At 35.5% G+C, this 19,144-nt stretch overlaps 1 protein-coding gene across 1 annotated transcript in view; it reads left to right on the top strand.

Annotated features, from left to right (window-relative positions):
- The window catches only part of ABCB5 (ATP binding cassette subfamily B member 5), a 135,026-nt gene that overhangs the window by 68,982 nt on the left and 46,900 nt on the right, over positions 1-19,144 (top strand). The window contains exons 17-18 of the mRNA XM_070615876.1: positions 8,295-8,456; positions 12,283-12,423. Of these exons, the coding sequence (XP_070471977.1) occupies positions 8,295-8,456; positions 12,283-12,423 (303 nt within the window). The remainder of the gene's footprint in view (positions 1-8,294; positions 8,457-12,282; positions 12,424-19,144) is intronic.

Raw genomic sequence — 19,144 nt, forward strand, 5'->3', positions numbered from 1 at the left:
GTAAGCAAAACTAAATAGAGAAATGTTAGTTATAGAACCTTTTAAACTCTAATATTCTCTTCAAAACAAAAGATATTTTCAAAAGTAAGAATTATTTTTGCTATCAGTAGTTAATAATTAATCTGTAATATTTTTTGGCTCATTATGAATGACTATTTCATATGACCTTCCTACTTCTTTTTTAAAGACAATAGTACTGACTAGTGTGTCACCTGAAATTAAAATTATATATACATATACATAATTACAAATATGTATATGTAAAATTCAGTTGTCTTGAGTAAAAAGAGAAAAAATAATTAAAAAGTTCAAACTATTATATCTATAGTTATTTATTACAGCATGAATCATTTTGCCTTCATCATTTTACAACCTCGTAAATCTCAAAAATATTATAAGATCAGCCTGAATGAAACAGTAGAATCTGAGTTGAAAAAGACCTTCGAAGTCCTGTATCCATATGTAAATACAGAGTGATGGGTAATTTTTAAAGAACAAATTTCATTATCAACACCATTCCCCTGTTCAGACACCTCCAATGAGTTCTATTCTCTACAGAAGAAACACTCCTTAGCATTGCTTTACATGAACTAGCCCTAAATTCTATTCCTGTCCCCATGATCTTTCATTCTTCATTCACCTCTGCTATATGTGAACCTCAGTATTCTCCACAAATCCATGTTATTTTAGGCCCAACTGCCTGGTCTTGCTGTAGCCTCTACCGCAATTGCCCCTCCTCTTTTTTTTCCCATTTGGCAAACTTCTGTCCATTTATTAAGACCCTACCCAGAAATCATCTATTCGGCAGTCCTTCTCTATTCAACTAGACAGTTAATCACTTCTATGCTCTGTAGTATTTTTATATAACTTCTATCATAGATTTATTACTTTATGTTGTAATTATTTTTCTGCCTCCCTTATTAGCTCTCTCTCAAGGGCAAGGACTTTGACTTATCTTTGGAATTGCCCTCAGTAAATCATCAAGGGTTTGCAGCTTGAAGATATTCACTTAATAATTTAAAAGCTATTACTTATTGCAAACTTTCTATGTATGAATCATGGTACCAAGAACATTAATCTGCATGATAACCCTAAAATATTGTTAGTGTAATTTTCTCCACTTAACAAATGAGGAAACTAAGACTTAAGGAGATTAAGTTATTAGTCTAAGATAACAAACTAAGAAATTGAAAGAAACAAGATTCAAACCTAGGAATTGTGACTCCAGAGAACACAAATGATGAAGAAATTTTTGAAAATTAGATTTTCCATTATAAATGTAATATACTCTATAGTCTATAAATAGGATTACTTACCATTTGCACTTAATTAACTTATAATACAATAACAGTTATGTCCATCATCACATATGTCAGTGTAGCTGTATTATGAGTTTTTATTGAAACAGTGGACTCCATTCCTGTATCATTAGCCTTCTTAGTCTGTTGTTCATAAAATTTGCTTAGCTATTCATGCAATGTGATGATCTGCTTTCACACTAAAAAAATCAAGGGAAATTTGGCTGCCAGGCATATTATCTCATTATCTCCTATTTTTAGGAAAGAATCTGAAATGCAGGTAGGGCTGCTGGGGGCAGAAATAACCATCTATTCTATCTACTCTATGTGACAGGAGGTGTAGGTTAAATACAATACAAAGTTAGATGCTTTGAATAATAATTGATTATTAGAATGTTTTTGAGGTCATGACAAGAAGGGACCTTGCCTTGGATAGATGTTAAACTATCCTTTTTTTCCCTTTTTTATCTACCTGTTTAAAGGACTCTCTTAATATCCATTTTTGGGACAAACCCGCAAAGATACACCCACGTGAAGACATTTTTACCTATACCAATGGTCAGGGCCAGCTACGTAGTTTGTGGGGCCCACTGAAAAATGAAAATGTGGGGCGTCTTGTTCAAAAATTATTTAGAGTTACAAGATGGCAACAGTAGAGCATTAAGCCAAGAATGAGACTCTTCTAAGCATGGGGCCCTGAGCAGATATGTAGTTCATACACTTATGAAACTGGTCCTGCCAGTGGTCTCTTTACTGCTACCAAGAGTAGGAGGAACCTTAGAATGACTATGATATAGTAACCTAGGCTCACTTCTAAACTTTAGGCATCATTCCTCATTACTAACTCAAATTATAGCATTGGTTGGTTTTGTCAAGTACAAAATGTACATGCATGCACATACACACAAGCACATATCAGGTGTGTATATGTATATACATATTTTGAACATGTATGTATATGTATGTGTGTATTCATGACATAAATATATATGTGTATGTGTTTCTCTGTGTGTGTATGTATATATATATATATGACATTTACAGATAAGTACATTTCAAGAACCAAAATTAGTAACAATATCTACTTAATATAGAAGCCTAGCTTTGATGAGTTATAGTGTCTCATCCCCAATCCTGTTTTGCTAAGTAATTTTAAAAATTAAATTCCAAGTAGAGCACCCAATTTAGGTAGTAACTCCCTCACTATTGCCATTTGGAACCTGAGTGATATGTATGATTTTTCTTTAACTTTCCTGACCCTAGACCACAAATTAAAAGGTTTTAAGTTAAAATTACATAACTGTATCTCCTAGTTGTCCTGAGAAAGTTTCAGTTTATCCCTTTCATCCCACTCAAGAGTATCCTGGTTTGGATACTTTAGATTGTCACCTTAACATAAGCCAAATGTATCAGAATATATGTTTCTTCATTTTTTAATTTTAAATAAGGTACTGTAAAAATAATAGTAAAAAAAGGCCTTTAATCATAACAGTGTAACGATTTTCAGTTTTTCATAATAGTGTCTATTTGTTGCTCATGTGCATATATACGTGTTACTCATAGGAACAAAAGCTATCAAAAATAGAACATACTTTCCCAAATTATTTTAGTTTTTTTGCTTTTAAACAAAAATGAAATACATTTACATTAAATAAAATTAAGAAAAGAAGCATATAACCTATAGGCCCAATAATTAAATAAAAGTACGATTAGTATTTTGATATATTTCTATGTAGGTGTCTTTTCCTATGGATAGATTTCTTTCTTTCTTTTTTCTTTTGGACAGGGAAAGATTCACCCTGAGCTAACATCTGTTGCCAATCTTCCTCTTTTATTCCCCCTTCCCAAAGCCCCACTGCATGGTTGTATATCCTAGTTGTAAGTCCTTCTAGTTCTTCTATGTGAACTGCCGCCACAGCATGGCAACTGACAGACAGGTGGTGTGGTTCTGCAACTGGGAAACGAACCCAAGTCACCAAAGCAGTGAGGGTGCCAAATTTTAACCACTAGGCCATCAGGGCTGGCTCTATGGATAGATTTTTTTTTAACCTAGTTATAACATGCTGCACAAATTTTTTTCGTTAATTTTTTCCATATAACATTATATCATAAATCTGTTTCCACATTATTATTTAATCTTAATAACTATTGTTTTGAAAAGTTTCCTTCTCATGTAGATTTGGAATAGAAGAGTTTTAAAGAAATACTCATCTCCTTCATCAAGTACATCTACTGCAGTGGAGAGACCCTTTTCAGGGAATAGAAAACACCATACCAAATTCTAGTAGTAGTCCTTCCAGTGACTGGCTGAGGCCTTAAGCAAGCTTCTTAACTTTTCTGAGCTCCAATTTCTTTCCCTCTAATAGATAAGAATAAAAATATGAATGACAAAAGCAAATAGCAATAATATAACAGTGTTATTAATAGTTGTAATATTAGCTGTCAGTTCTTAAGTACCCAGAAAATTTTTAGTGTGCTTGTAGTATGCCAAAAGTATCAGTTATTGTGCTAGGCATTTACAAGAAATACACTACCTCAAGAATAGTCAAGATAATCTTGTAGAGGAGCAATGAAGCCAGAAGACTTAGATTAATAGATATCAAGGCCTATTTTAAATCTATAGTGGTTAAGACACTATAGCATTGGTACAATAATAGACAGACTAAATAGCACAGTATACAGAATACAAAAACAGACGCAAAATAATGGTCACCTGATTTAATGACAAAGACAACTCTGCAGTGCAATGGAGAAAGGATGATCTTTTCAAAAAATACTGCTGGGACAATTGGTTAACTATATGGGGGAAATGTACATTGACTCCTACTTGACATCACACACAAAAATCAATTCCAGATGAATTATAGATCTAAATATGAACGGCAAAAATGATGAAGATTGTAAGGTGAAAGACAGAAGAACATCCATGTGATGTTGGAGAAGATAAAGATTTCTTAAACATGAATTGTAAGAAATAAGTTGATAAATTGGACTTCACTAAAAATTTTAAATTCTAGCTATCAAAAGACCATTAAGAGAGTGAAAAGACAACCACACAGAGGGAAAAAGTAATTGTAATACCTAGTATCTGACAAAGTCCTCATATATAGAATATATAAAGAACTCCTGAAAGTTGACAAGAAAAAGACAGTTCCCATAGAAAAACAAGCAAAAACCTTCAATTCAGAGAGAATATCCGAATTGTCACTGACCATATGAAAAGTTGTTCAACTTTACAATCATCAGGAAAATGTAAAATAAAAGTCACAATGTGATAGTACTCACCTACCAGACAAAGACAGAAAGTACCAAGTGTTGATGAGAATATAGAGTAGTCATAACTCCCCTGCACTGTTGGGGATTTGTAAATTGGGACAACCACTTTGAAAAGCTGTTTGGCAAAATCTAAAAAAGCTGAGCATATGACTCAGCAATTCCTCTCCTAGGTATTCATCTAGTAGAATTGTGTACATATGCTCACCATAGAAAACATGTATAGGAATCTATTTATAACAGAAAAAACCCTGAAACTACCCAAATGCCAATCAGCAGTGGAATGGATAAATAAATTGTGGTATATTTGCACAATAGAATACTATTCAGCAATAAGAATGAATGATCTACAACTATACACAATAAAATGGATGAATCTCAAAAACGTAATGTAGAATAAAAATGCCCAGATGTAGAAAAGTATGTATACTGCATGATTCCATTTATATAAAATACAAAAAAAAATCAAAACTAATCTATGCTGTTAGAAGTCAGGACAGTGATTACTGGTGGTGTGGGTGAGTGGTAATAGTGATTGAAAGAGAGCCTGAAGAGGGTTTCAGGGTGCTGATGATGATGGTTTCTTAATCTGGGTACTATTCATATGGATGTATTCAGTTTGTGAAAGTGCATTGATCTGTACACTTATGTATTCTTTTCCATATGTTTATGATGCTTGTAAAAAGTTAAAACATATATTAGCTTCAGGAATACAAAAGATCATAAGAGAATACTAAGAAAAGCTATATGCCAACAAATTGGACAACCTAGAAGAAATGGATAAATTCTTAGACTCTTAAAACCTCCCAAAACTGAAGCAGGAAGAAATACAGAATCTGAATAGACCAATCACAAGTAAAGAAATTGAAACAGTAATAGAAAACCTCACCAAAAATAAAAGTCCAGGACCAGACGGCTTCTCTGGAGAATTCTACCAAACGTTCAAAGAAGATTTCATACTATCCTTCTCAAACTATTCCAGAAAATTGATGAAGATGGAGCACTCCCTAACACATTCTATGAAGCCAACATCACCCTGATCCCAAAACCTGACAAGGATAACGCAAAGAAGGAAAACTACAGGCCAATATCACTGATGAACACAGATGCAAAAAATCCTCAACAAAATTTTGGCAAACCGAATACAGCAATACATTAAAAAGATTATACACCATGATCAAGTGGGGTTTATACCAGAGACACAGGGATGGTTCAACATCTGCAAGTCAATCAACATGAGATACTACATTAACAAAAGGAGAAACAAAAACCACCTGATCATCTCAATAAATGCAGAGAAAGCATTCGACAAGATCCAACATCCATTTATGATAAAAACTCTCGATAAAATGGGTATAGAAGGAAAGTACCTCAACATAATAAAGGCCATATATGACAAACCCACAGCCAACATCATACTCAATGGGCAAAAACTGAAAGCCATCCCTCTGAGATAAGGAATAAGACAAGGGTGTCCACTCTCACCAATCTTATTCAACATAGCACTGGAGGTTTTGGCCAGAGCAATTTGGCAGGAAAAAGAAATAAAAGGAATCCAAATAGGCAATGAAGAACTGAAACTCTTGCTGTGTGCACACAACATGATCTTATATATAGAAAACCCCAAAGAAGCCATTGGAAAACTATCAGAAATAATCAACAGCTACAGCAAAGTTGAGGGTATAAAATCAACATACATAAATCAGTAGCATTTCTATACTCTAACAATGAACTAACAGAAAAAGAACTCAAGAACTCAATGCCATTCACAATTGCAACAAAAAGAATAAAATACCTTGGGGTAAATTTAACCAAGGAAGTGAAAAGACCTATACAACGAAAACTACAAGACTTTCCTGAAAGAAATTGATGACGACATAAAAAGAGGGAAAGACATTCCATGCACATGGATTAGAAGAATAAACGTAGTTAAAATGTCTATATTACCTAAAGCAATCGACAGGTTCAATGCTGTCCCAATCAGAATCCCAATGACATTCTTTACAGAAATAGAACAAAGAATCCTAAAATTCATATGGGGCAACAAAAGATCCTGAATTGCTAAAGCAATCTTGAGGAAGAAGAACAAAGCTGCAGGCATCACAATCCTTGACTTCAAAGCATACTACAAAGCTATGGCAATCAAAACAACATGGTACTGGTACAAAAACAGGTGCACAGATCAATGGAACAGAATTGAAAGCCCAGAAATAAAACCACACATCTGTGGACAGCTAATCTTTGACAAAGGAGCTGAAGGACTACAATGGAGAAAAGAAAGTCTCTTCAACAAATGGTGCTGGGAAAACTGGACAGCCACATGTAAAAGAATGGTCGAGTTTCATTCTTTTACACCTTTCACAAAAATAAACTCAAAATGGATCAAAGACCTAAAGATTAGACCTGAAACAATAAGTCTTCTAGAAGAAAATATAGGCAGTACACTCTTTGGCATCAGTATCAAAAGGATCTTTTCGGACACCATATCTCCTCAGATGAGGGAAACAATAGAAAGAATAAACAAATAGGACTTCATCAGACTAAAGAGCTTCTTCAAGCAAGGGAAAACAGGATTGAAACAAAAAAACAACCCACTAGTTGGGAAAAAATATTTGCAAGTTATATATCCAACAAAGGGTTAATCTCCATAATATATAAAGAATTCACACAGCTCAACAACAAAAAATCAAACAACCCGATCAAAAAATGGGCAGGGGACATGAACAGACATTTCTCGGAAGAAGATATATGGATGGCCAATAGACACCTGAAAAGATGCTCATCATCACTGATCATCAGGGAAATGTAAATCAAAACTACACTAAGATATCACCTTATACCTGTTAGAATGGCAAAAATAACCAAAACAAAAAGTGACAAATATTGGAGAGGTAGTGGAGAGAAAGGAACTCTCATACACTGTTGGTGGGAATGCAAACTGGTGCAGCCACTATGGAAAACAGTATGGAGATTTCTCAAAAAATTAAAAATAGAAATACCATATGACCCAGCCATCCCACTACTGGGTATCTATCCAAAGAACTTAAATCAGCAATTCCAAAAGTCCCATGCACTCCTATGTTCATCACAGCATTACTTACAATAGCCAAGGTATGGAAGCAACCTAAGTGCTCATCAACTGATGATTGGATAAAGAAGATATGGTATATATATATATATATATATATATATATAAATATATAACAATGGAACACTACTCAGCCATAAAAAAGGATAAAATTGTCCCATTCACAACAACATGGATGGACCTTGAGGGTATTATGTTAAGTGAAATAAGCCAGATAGAGAAAGACAAACTCTGTATGACTCCACTCATAGGTGGAAGTTAAACACATGGACAAAGAGAACTGATTGGTGGTTACCAGGGGAAAGGGGAGTGTGGGGAGGGCACAAAGGGTAAAGTGGTGCACCTACAACAGGACTAACAATGAAAAGGTGGCTCAGATTAAATAGTCTCTTGTTTCCTTTCTAGTTCTAAGATCCTATGGTTTTATAAATCCACTGATTTGGAGTGTAATTAACTTTTTGACTTTCTTTTTATTTTAATTTCCGTTGGCCTTTCTAATCTATTAAAGTGTCCAAATTTCTATATCCAAAAATAAGACTTTGATGTTTAAAATAATACTATAAGAATTTTCTTGAATATTGCAGAGTTTATTTCTACTAATTCTGTATTTCTTTTCTATATTTATTGTTTTGTAGGCAAGCAAAGGTCGAACTACAATTGTGGTAGCGCACCGACTTTCTACTATTCGAAGTGCAGATCTGATTGTGACCATAAAAGATGGGATGGTGGTGGAAAAAGGAACACATGCTGAACTAATGGCAAAACAAGGTCTATATTATTCACTTGCAATGTCACAGGTAATGTTTACATGACATAAATTTATGTTAGCAGAGTCTTTTTTAACTTTTCAGAGATCATACCACACTAGAAAATGGAAGTCCTGAATTATAGTCTTGAGTTTCACAAAGCAACCAAGGTTTATTTATAGTTCCTCAGCGAAGAAATTCAGTGTTTCTAATATCCTCAGCATTGCACTAGATAATATGATGAAGGTTAAAGGACTAATGGGTACGTAGCACCTAATATTTGCCAGGTACACTACAGGCTTCAAAGCTTGTATGTGGCAGATCCAGAACAGTCTAACTCTATATACTATGATCTTTTTGTTAGAACACAAAGAAATGTAACACACAATTCCTCTTTAAAGACTTAAAACTTAGCTACAGAGGCAAAATGCAGAGTCGTGTATACAAATGTCACAAGTTATAGAAATAAGAAACCAGATTGATGAGGAGAAGAGGAGCTAGATTACCCATAGAAGATTTCATGAAGAGGCCTTGAAGGCTGGAAGGTGGGAGGTGGAAAGGGAGCAGAAGTCTAGGTAGGTGAAACAGCTGCATGGAGGTAAGAAGAAACTGGGTGTGCAACTAAACAGAAAGGAAACCAACCTTCTAAGAATAAAGATGTGTGTTGGGGGAAATGGAAAAAGTTGGATAGTGAAAGTCAGATCATGGAAGTTCTTGGAAGCCAGGGTTGAGATCTGAGAAGGTTGAGATTTACTGTGTAGGAAGCACTTAATACAGTGCCTGGCACACACTGGGAACTCAGTAAATATCTGCGGAATGAAGGGATGCACACCTAAATCCCTAGCATATACATACCACATCCTCACAGATCAGATGTGGACCGGAGAGCTCATGTTGGGTGGTTGAAAGGAGGCGTGATTATGCTGGAAGCACATTGGCAAATTCCTGATTTTTAGGATCCACATTTCTGCATGCTATGTGACCCTCCCTACTTGATTTCACATAGCTTTTTCATTAGGGCACATTAATATAAGTGATAGGGATTAGGCTTTAGCTACCTTCATCATTCTGGCCCAGCCTTCTTCTCTTGACCTGGAAGGCAATCTTCTTTCCAAGAGGTCTTCTACAGAAAACTAATCTCAGCCCTTTTCAGTTTATTTTACTTCTTTAACTTTCTGTTATATTTTTTATGTCAATATTATTAGTCCATAAATTAGGAGATTTAGAAGGGTATGAACCTCCTTCCCTTCATCAAACCTAAAAGTTCACATTCCAAACCCTAGCTTTTCCCACAGTGCTAGAATGAAGTATTTTTAAACACATCCTATAAAGCAATGATAGTAAAAAAACAAAAACAAAAACAAAAAAAGTTTGCAAATGTAGTCTTATATTGATTTAAAAACTACCCAATTCCGGGACTGGCCCCGTGACTGAGTGATTAGGTTCGCGCGCTCCACTTCGGCAGCCCAAGGTTTCACCGGTTTGGATCCTGGGTGCAGACATGGCACCACTCGTCAAGCCATGCTGAGGTGGCATCCCACATACAACAACTAGAAGGACCCACAACTAAAAATACACATCTATGTACTGGGGTGGGGGGCTTTGGGGAGAAAAAGGAAAAATAAAACATCTTAAAAAAAAAACTACCCAGTTCCAATTTTATTTCATATAAGGCCATATTTTTCTTTAAAAATAAAAGTTAGGTGTTATTTTCCAGTTAAATTTGCATTATTTTCATCCAACAGTAGATTTAATAATTTATGAAGTCATTAAGTTCAATACTTTCAAACTAATAACAATAAAAGTTACTAACTGTGGTCAGATTGACCCTATTTTGAGATTTTTTGAAACTACTGCCTTCAGATCTCTTTTTTGAAGTAAGGCATCTTTATTTTTCACTATAACTAAACTAAACTCCATTATTAGGTCTTAGGTTAAAGAGTTTCACAGTGTAAGGAAAACAAAAATGGAATGTTTGTGATGTGAATGCATAGAAATTTAAAATACCTTATTCAAAATGGGTTAGTATTCTCTGATTACCTAAAATAATATTTATTCTGATATAACAATACCATTTTAAATATTAATACTTAATGAAAATTATAATATTCTGGGTACTATATAGTAAATATAACATACAAGATATCTACATAAACAGTAACTCATTTCTGAAACTTTGGATGCACTTATTTGCCACTATTGCCTATAGTGTCCAAATGAGTCAATTTATAAGATTTTATGATAATCATAAGTATTACAAAGTTAATGCTGCTAAGAGAATCAATCCTGAGAAGCAGCAAAGCAAAGTGGTTAAGGTTATGAGCTCTGGAGACACTGCAAGTTGAAGCCCCAACTGCCACTTAATAGTTTTAGGACCTTAGGCAAGTTTTTTAAATTCTCTGTGCTTCAGTTTCCTAATCTCTAACATAGGGAAAATAATAGTAACCTACTCAAGAATTGCTGTAGTATTAAATGAGTTCATTCATGTAAAGTGCTTAGAATTATTGTTGGCATAGTAAGTTTTATTATGTTACTGTTACCAGCATTAACATTATCCATTTAAATTTTTCAGAAAAACTCAAACCATGGAAATTAGTGCTGTAATTATTTTTCTACAACATGCGTGATTCTTTATAGACATATTCCTTTAGTGAGTTTCCACATGAAAATGAAATAAAAACAGGTAGAGATATATACATACCCAAACTTCTTGCTATTTTGTCTAGCAGCCTTCTCAGGAAAAGGAATTGACTTTGACCTGTTAAAGCACCTTCTAGAAAAATTTATTGTGAGAAGATGTCAAAATTTTATTTTAAACTTGCCACAAAGTAAATAGCTCCTGAAAAAAGCCAAATAAAAGATTTCTTTCTTGGTAGAGAAATTTATAGAATAAAAGAAAGTGATAGCATAAAGGAATATCTGATCAAAGATGTTAGGGTAGTATAAAACTGTTTAAAGTTCATTGTGCTTTGAAATGACTGATTAACAGTTGTTAAGCTTGTCAAAGAATCACAGTGTCCCTGGGAAGCCTTCCATGTGCATATTCTCCTTTGCACTTAAATCCACATATGTTTCAGTCTCCACTCCCCACCCTGGTATGGGCCGCCATTGTCCTAACTGTGCTCCTCATCGCTGTTTTGTCCCCTCCTACCTCTTCATGGGGAAGTAACAAATTTACTCACACCACATTCAGATGAGCAGAGAATATGTTGCTCCCTTATTTCACTAAAACTTGTCTCATTTCTCTGAGTAGCAAGAAAAACAAAAACTAGACTTAAAAGCAGTCTGGTTTAGAACTTCATCCTAGCCTATGATTTAAATAATTTCTTTAACATGATATCTTTGGGATTTCTTATTCTTTAGCAGCTGGCCTTACCAATTTTGCTTTTTCACCAGTTTGGAACGGGCAGCAGTGGCAGGTCTGGAAAGTGTTATTGTCTCCTGAGATGTCTCTCAGGCCCAGGACCAGCCTCACACTTAAGTGCCTAGCTACATGTTATAAACTTGTAAGTTCCAGAAAAGGCTAGGAAGAAGGGATCAGAAAGAGTATCTTTGAGTCATCTCCCTCACAAAGCTCCTTTTACTAAGATCTGTCCCTGCTAGTAGAATAATTGTTTTGGATTAAGGCATTGTTTTCTCCAGTTAATTATACAGGTCTTTGGAGAAGAAGGCGCAATAAGCTATTGTCATTCACTAACATTTTAGTATGAGTTGGACTTATTAGATCTCTATTGAACTTGAAAACTTCAGCAAGAACTGCAAAGAATATACCACTTTCAATAACAGAGGCAATGCAGTTTTAGAGGGGTGCTTAATAAAGTTCCTTTGAATTTTTAAGACATTATTCTTACAGTAATATGTATATTCTTCATTTAAGGATATTAAAAAAGCTGATGAACAGATGGAATCAGTGGCATATCCTCTTGAAAAAAATACTGGTTCAGTTCCTCTGTGCTCTACGAATAGCATCAAGTCAGACTTTACTGACAAGTCTGAGGAATCCATCCAGTATAAAAAGGTAATAGTTCAACTATCAACAAGTTTTACCCATATTCTCCAATGAATTTTTATTTAATCCTTAAAATATCTAGAATTTATATACAACAAAATGTTACTATAGCACTAAGTTTACAAAACGTGTGTTTCCAAACTTCATTCTAGCAGCACTGTAAGGAAGAGGCCCTCAAATAAGACTGCATTTTTGTCAGAGGACATTGTTGGGACAAGAAATCTCATGATAATGGTACATTATTCTTTCCTATAAGACAAACCATGGGTTAAAACAGTGCCTCAGGAAGTGTGGTACAGATATCACCAGTGATGCTCAAGATCAATTTCAACCATATAAGGACCCAAATCCACTCCACTCCCTGGATGCAGATATGCACCAGCACGTGCAAGATTCAGTCCTCCAATTTCAGAGCACAACCCAAACAGCTTTGTTCACTTGGGCAGGAAGTACTTATTCCCATGCTTGCCTGCCCACTCCCTCCCCCAGGCTCTTTTTGAGTCCAGATTATGCTGCCTTAACTCTCCTTACATCTCATACCCCTCAGTACTACCTCTCTTCAGTCTCCAATCTTACTTCAAGTCTCATTTCCCTATTCCCATTCAGCTTCCCTTCTCTTAACATGCCCAGCACTGGCTTTGGATCTCAATTTCAACTCTGAACATTTTCCTCAGCACTCTTTCATAAAACATCATTCCATCTCAATCTCACCTCAGCCCGTGCTTCTTCCAGCCTCCCCATTCCCTAACCTCTGATCCTCTCCTCAACCCCAGTCAATTTTCACTCTGCCCCCTTTTGTTGCTTCTCAGTTGTAAACTCACATACCATGAAGGTGAGGACCCTAGCCGCTGTATATTAGCTTCTGTCTTCCTAACTTCCAGCTTCCATATCATCCCACTCCTATCTTTGGCCCACTATTTCCTTCCAAACTGGAGTTCCTTCTTCTCCCTAGGTCTGACAGATACTTGAGGTTCAACCAGTGCTTAGCTGTTCCCACCGTCTTCCTGCCCACTCTTCTTCTCAGTCTCATCTGTCAACTATCTGCCCCAAAGCCCCTGGATTATCTGCCCCAAACCCCTTCTGCCCTGCTCTGGCATTGCCAGTCTGTTGCTTTTAATTCTAGGTACAATTCCTTCCCTTTAGGTATGAGGTCTTACATAGCATTCACACATAATTTTTTCCCTATCTACTAATTTTCTTTTTAAAAAAAATTCATTTAAATAAACATGTAAAGAAAAATATTAGGTAAATAATAGTATAGATGATATGCCATGTGGCAAAAGGCCTGAGTATAAGAATATAGGACAAGAGTTTGTATTGTACAAGAATTTGTGAGACAGTGTGCAAGAGTATAGAAATCACTGTGTTAAAACATCTATTAATAGCTTCTGGACCTGTCACCATAATTGCTGTGAACAAAATGGAAATCTACCTCAAAGTCTGAATATTCACTAGGTCTATAAAGTAGATTTTCAAACCTGAAAAGGTAAAAATCGTTAAATTAAAAAGCAACTTCCAGACTTCCGGACAAAATGATAGGGTAAGTTTACACTCTGATACAAGTACTCTGCTCTGTACACATGGAAATAATAGATAAAATATAAAAAGTGAAAAACAAATAAGACATATCCAGGCTCCAAAACAAGATAAATATCTCTACCAACCAGAAACAGAGCAAAAGTGCAAAGTGGTGAGCCACAGTCATGGACCCACTACTCCTAAAAGGAGGATGAAAACCTGGTTATTCAGTGCCTTGAGCTATAGACTATACAAAGCTGAGAGCCTGGAAGGATAGTGTTACAACCAAGAGCTGAAACAAGCCAAGCATCATCTCCATGGCCATATTTGTGAGGGATTCTTTCAGACTGTGGTAATGCAATGAAAAGTGAATAAGGAAATGAAGGGCCTATAAAAATGAGTAATGAAATGAAAAACATGAGGCAGAATTTTAGACCATAGTTAATGGGAGGTTGCATTAGTCTGGGTCCAGTCAGGAGACAGAAACCACCCAATGATTTAAACAGAGAAAGTTTAGTATAATGAATCATTAGGGAATTGGAGCAACAGAAAATAGCTAGTGAAAATTAAGAGAATAAAGAATGCAGAGGTAGCAAATAAAAGTAGCAACCTCTACCTCTGGGGTGAAATAGAGACCCAAGGAAAAGCCCTCGTTCTTCTCCCTCAAGCAAAGCTGAGATTCTGGCCTCACTGCAAAGTGCATAGCTTTGGTTCACTGGATGGCAGAGAAGTTGCTGAGGCATCCTTGTGGTGGACCTTGCTGGAAATCTGTCCTCTGAGGTGCCAAGGGAGACCTTCTTCAGGGAGGTACCAAGCTTCAGAACACATTTGGTACCAGGAGAAGCTACTGGGAACTGTTGGAACCAGGAGCTGAAGAGGTTGCCCTCTTCAGGAGTCAAGTGCAGTTCTGTGTGCAGGAGGGTGCAGGCAAAAGTGACCTGGCTGAAACACAGGCCTCTGTCTGGGCCCCATGTTTACATGTCTACTAGCCAAGCCAAGAACTGGAGAAAGTACGTAGTGGCCAAACAAAGGAGAAAACTGCACCCTGAAGGCATCTAGCTCTGAAAAAACTGTGCAAGAGGAGCATTGGAGGGAAAAACTCATCCTGGAGGAGGCTTCCCAGTGAGCCACCAGAAAGAGCAGGAAGAAAAATTCCCCCCTCCTGCACTGTCTTTCCAGCACCCTCTACTGACAGGGCTTGATAGCCTACCAGCTGATAAAGGAGAAATATTTATTAGGCACAAGGGTGAATTTGGACCTGAGAGGCAATAAATCAATAACTAGGACAGAGATGGGATTATTATAAATAGGGAAAATAGCAAATACAGGGGCCTAGAGTTGGGGTCTCAGTGACTAGAGAGGAGAAGGGTGAGCAGAGAGATGTGTGAGATACTCAGGGAACAGATCACATAGTGCCTTGTAGGCCATAATAACAGTTTTAGATTCTCCTTTTCCACTAACAGAAAGCCATCAGGGGGTTTTAATCAGTGGCCCATGACCCACAAGGAATCTCTGGATAGAATTAAGAAGGAATTAACCTAATGGGAAAATATCACAACTCTTTTTTCACATATCCTTGATAGAAATTTAATTTACTTTAATTATGAAATATATGACAAACTACAATAGTATTACCAGTGCCTGTGACGTCATCAATAAAAATCACAGAAATTTTCATATCACATTGCAGTTATTACAGATATCTTAGAATATCTTTACACTCATTGCTATTTGATCTTGTTATTTATTGTGCTAATAAGGAAGAACATCTATATCACAACTCTGAATTTTTTGTTAAATGTTGTAAATACTGTATTTTAATATAATTTACTTTCTCTGAGACTTCTATGTTATTAATACATTGTTATAAATTCTTCTGAGGAGTCCATAAATTTCAGCAGTCTTCCAAAGGGGTCCATGACACAAAGCAGGTTAAGAACCGTTGCATGAGAGGGTCTTATTCAGAAGAGTGTGTGAACTGATTTACCTGATATGGCTGTTGTGTGAAGAATGGTGTTTAGGAGCCAAAGTAGGATCAAGGAGAGCAGGGCAGAGATGAGATGTTGGTGGCTAAATAATGGACCTGATAGGCCTGACTAAAGCTGTCTACAGTGAAAGAAAATATAGATGGAGAAGCAACTAGGACAGGAGAAGGAGATGAGGACACTGCAAAATTTAAATTAATGCAGAAAAGCAATAGCCAGCAAAGGAGCCTAAAAAATGGCTGGAAAATAAAAGAAAGCCCGGAGAGTGTTATATCATAGAAGCCAACTAAGAAAAGTGTTACAAAAAGAGAAAGAGATAATTTGTGTCAATTCCTGTGAAAACCAGATGAAATTAGAGATTTCTACTTCCAGCCAAGATAGGTTAATGGGGACTAGATTTACCTTCCTGCTTGAAACACCTAAGAAACTGAACAAAATATGTGAAACAGTTTTCTAACATTGAACTTCAGGCAGAACAAGACAGTGATCCCTGAGGAAGGGGAAACAAGTGAGATGAACCTTATCATTGACCCAGGATACTGCCTGGGTGGTTTCCAAGCCTCAGAGCTTCAAGGAGAAATCCAGGCAGAGCCCAGGAGGCCAAAGTAGGCAGTCTTCAGAGCAAAGGACAAGAGAGGAGAAAGCTTCTCAGAGAGGGTTCCAGAGATCTAAAAGATTCTCCCTCAAGTCTTCATCTGAGTACTGATCAGTGCCTTTGTTGAGAAAACTGCCAAAAGCAGAGGAAAGATCTACCAGAAAAGATAAGAGGGAACAATCTTTGGAGCTCACACAGGGTCTGGAATAGTTCTTATTAAACCAACCAGAGTGAGGAATCTAAATGCATGGGGTGTTGAGTTGAAAATTAAGAAAAGTATTACCTCAGAGGGAGAAAAATAATCCCTGGACTAAACTCAGCTCTGAGCCCAACTAACAAAGCCTAAAAGCAAACCTCAAAAGGATCAAACTGTTTCCAAGTAATTTAAATGTGTTCTAGAACAAGGCTCAAGAATGTATGTATAAGAATTCAAAAATAGCCAATGCGCAAAATTTGCAATGTCTGGCATCCCATAAAAAATCACCAGGCAAGTAAAAATCAGGAATGAAGAGAAAAATCAACCAATGGAAATAGACCCAGAAATGACACACTTGGTAGAATTAGTAGGAACACTAAACAGTTATTATAATTGTTTTTGATATGTTCTCAAAGGAAAGGTGAGAGGGAACCAAAAAACATTTGAACAAATAATGAAAAAACTTTTTCAAATGTGATGAAAACTAAAAACCCACAGATCCAAGAAGCTCAATAAATTCCAAGTGCAAGAAAAATGAGGAACACTATGCCAAGGCAGATCATAATTAAATTGCTTAAAACCAATGAAAAGGAGAAAAATTTTAAAGCAGTCAGAGAAAATTGACGCAATATATATAAAGGAAAAGAAATAATACCACAGACTTGTCATTAGAAACAATGCAAACCAGAAGACAATATGGCAATATCTTTAAAGGTACTGAAAGGAAAAACACTTAAATTAGAATGCTGCCTGCAGAAAAATACCTTTCAATAATGAAGGCAACATACAGAATTTTTCAGGGAAAAAAGGGCTAAAGTTATTCTCCACCAGCAGACCTACACTGCAAGAAATGTTAAAGGAAGTCCTGGCAGAAGGAAAGTGATACTAGATGGAAATCTGAATCTACACGAAGGAATGAAAAGTATCAAAAATAGTAAATAAATGGGTTAATATAAAATAATGGTTTTTAAAATATATTTTTAAAATAATTTACCTTTTAAAGAAAAAAATGACATTACAGTGTACAGTTTATAACAGAAGTAAAATTAAAAATGCATAAAAAAATAGCCAAAAGACTTGGAGGGAAAGATGGAAGTATTCTATTTTAAGGTTCTTAAACAGTACATGGTGATATTAGTTGAAGTGAGACTGTGATGTTGATGGGAACAAAGTAGGTTTCAGAGCAAAAAACTCTACCAGGGTTAAAGAGGGTTATTTCATAATTATAAAAGGATCAATTTATCAAGAACTGAAAAGAGAAATGGACAAATTCACAGTTATATTCAGAGATTTCAACACCTCCTCTTAAATATTGGTAGGACAATTGGACAAAGATTCAGCAGGGATATAGATGACTTTAATAGCACTATCAACCAACTTGACCTAGTAGACTTTTATAGAAGACTCTACCTGTCAACAGGACGCATGTACTTTTCAAATGCACCTGAAACATTTGTCAAGATAGACCATATTCTGGGCCATAACACAAGTCTCAATAAACTTTTAAAAATTCAAGTAATGCAAAGTGTATTACCTGACCAAAAGAGAATTAAATCAGAAATCAAGAACAGAGACTGGCCTGGGAAATCTTGAAATATTTGGAAGCTGAATAACTCATTTCTAAATAATGTATGGATCAAAGAAGATATCAAAAGAAAAATTCAAAATTATTTTGAACTGAATGAAAACGAAAATCAAACATAATCAAAATATGTGGGATGAAGCTTAAAGTGGTACTGAGAAAGAAATTTATACCACTAAACACCTATACTATATAAAAAAGAAACATCTCAAATTAATAAACTAATAAACTTGCCCCTTATGAAACTAGAAGGAAGAAAATAATTACAAAGAAGAAAAATCCATGAAATCCAAAGCCAGTCCTTTGAGAACATGAACAAGCTGAAAAACCTCTGGATTGACTGAGCAGGTAAAAAGTTAGAAGACACAAATTACCAATATCAAGAATGAGAATGATGACATCACTACAAATTCTACAGATACTAAAATAATAATAAGATAATCTTATGAAAACATTTATGCAAACAAATCCTACAACTCCAATGAAATGGATAAATTCTTTGAAGTTCACAAACTACCAAAGTCCACTCAAGAATAAATTAATAGCTTGAATAATCTTATACCTATTAAAAAGAAATAGAATTTGTAGTTAAAACCTTTTCCATAAAGAAAACTCCAGGCCAGCAGTTTTACTGGTGAATTCTACCAAACAGAAAATTGAAGAGGAAGGAGTTCCCATTGTAAGAGACCACATTACTCTGATATCAAAATTAGACAAAGATATTATAAGAAAATAAAATTATAGACAAATATCCCTCATGAATATAGATAGAAAAATTTTAAACAAAATTTTAGAAAATCTAATCAACAATATATAAAAAGAATGATACATCATCACCAAGTAGGGTTTGTCCA

This window comes from Equus przewalskii, chromosome 4 (genome assembly GCF_037783145.1).
Source record: "Equus przewalskii isolate Varuska chromosome 4, EquPr2, whole genome shotgun sequence".
In the NCBI taxonomy this organism is placed as follows: Eukaryota; Metazoa; Chordata; class Mammalia; order Perissodactyla; family Equidae; genus Equus; species Equus przewalskii.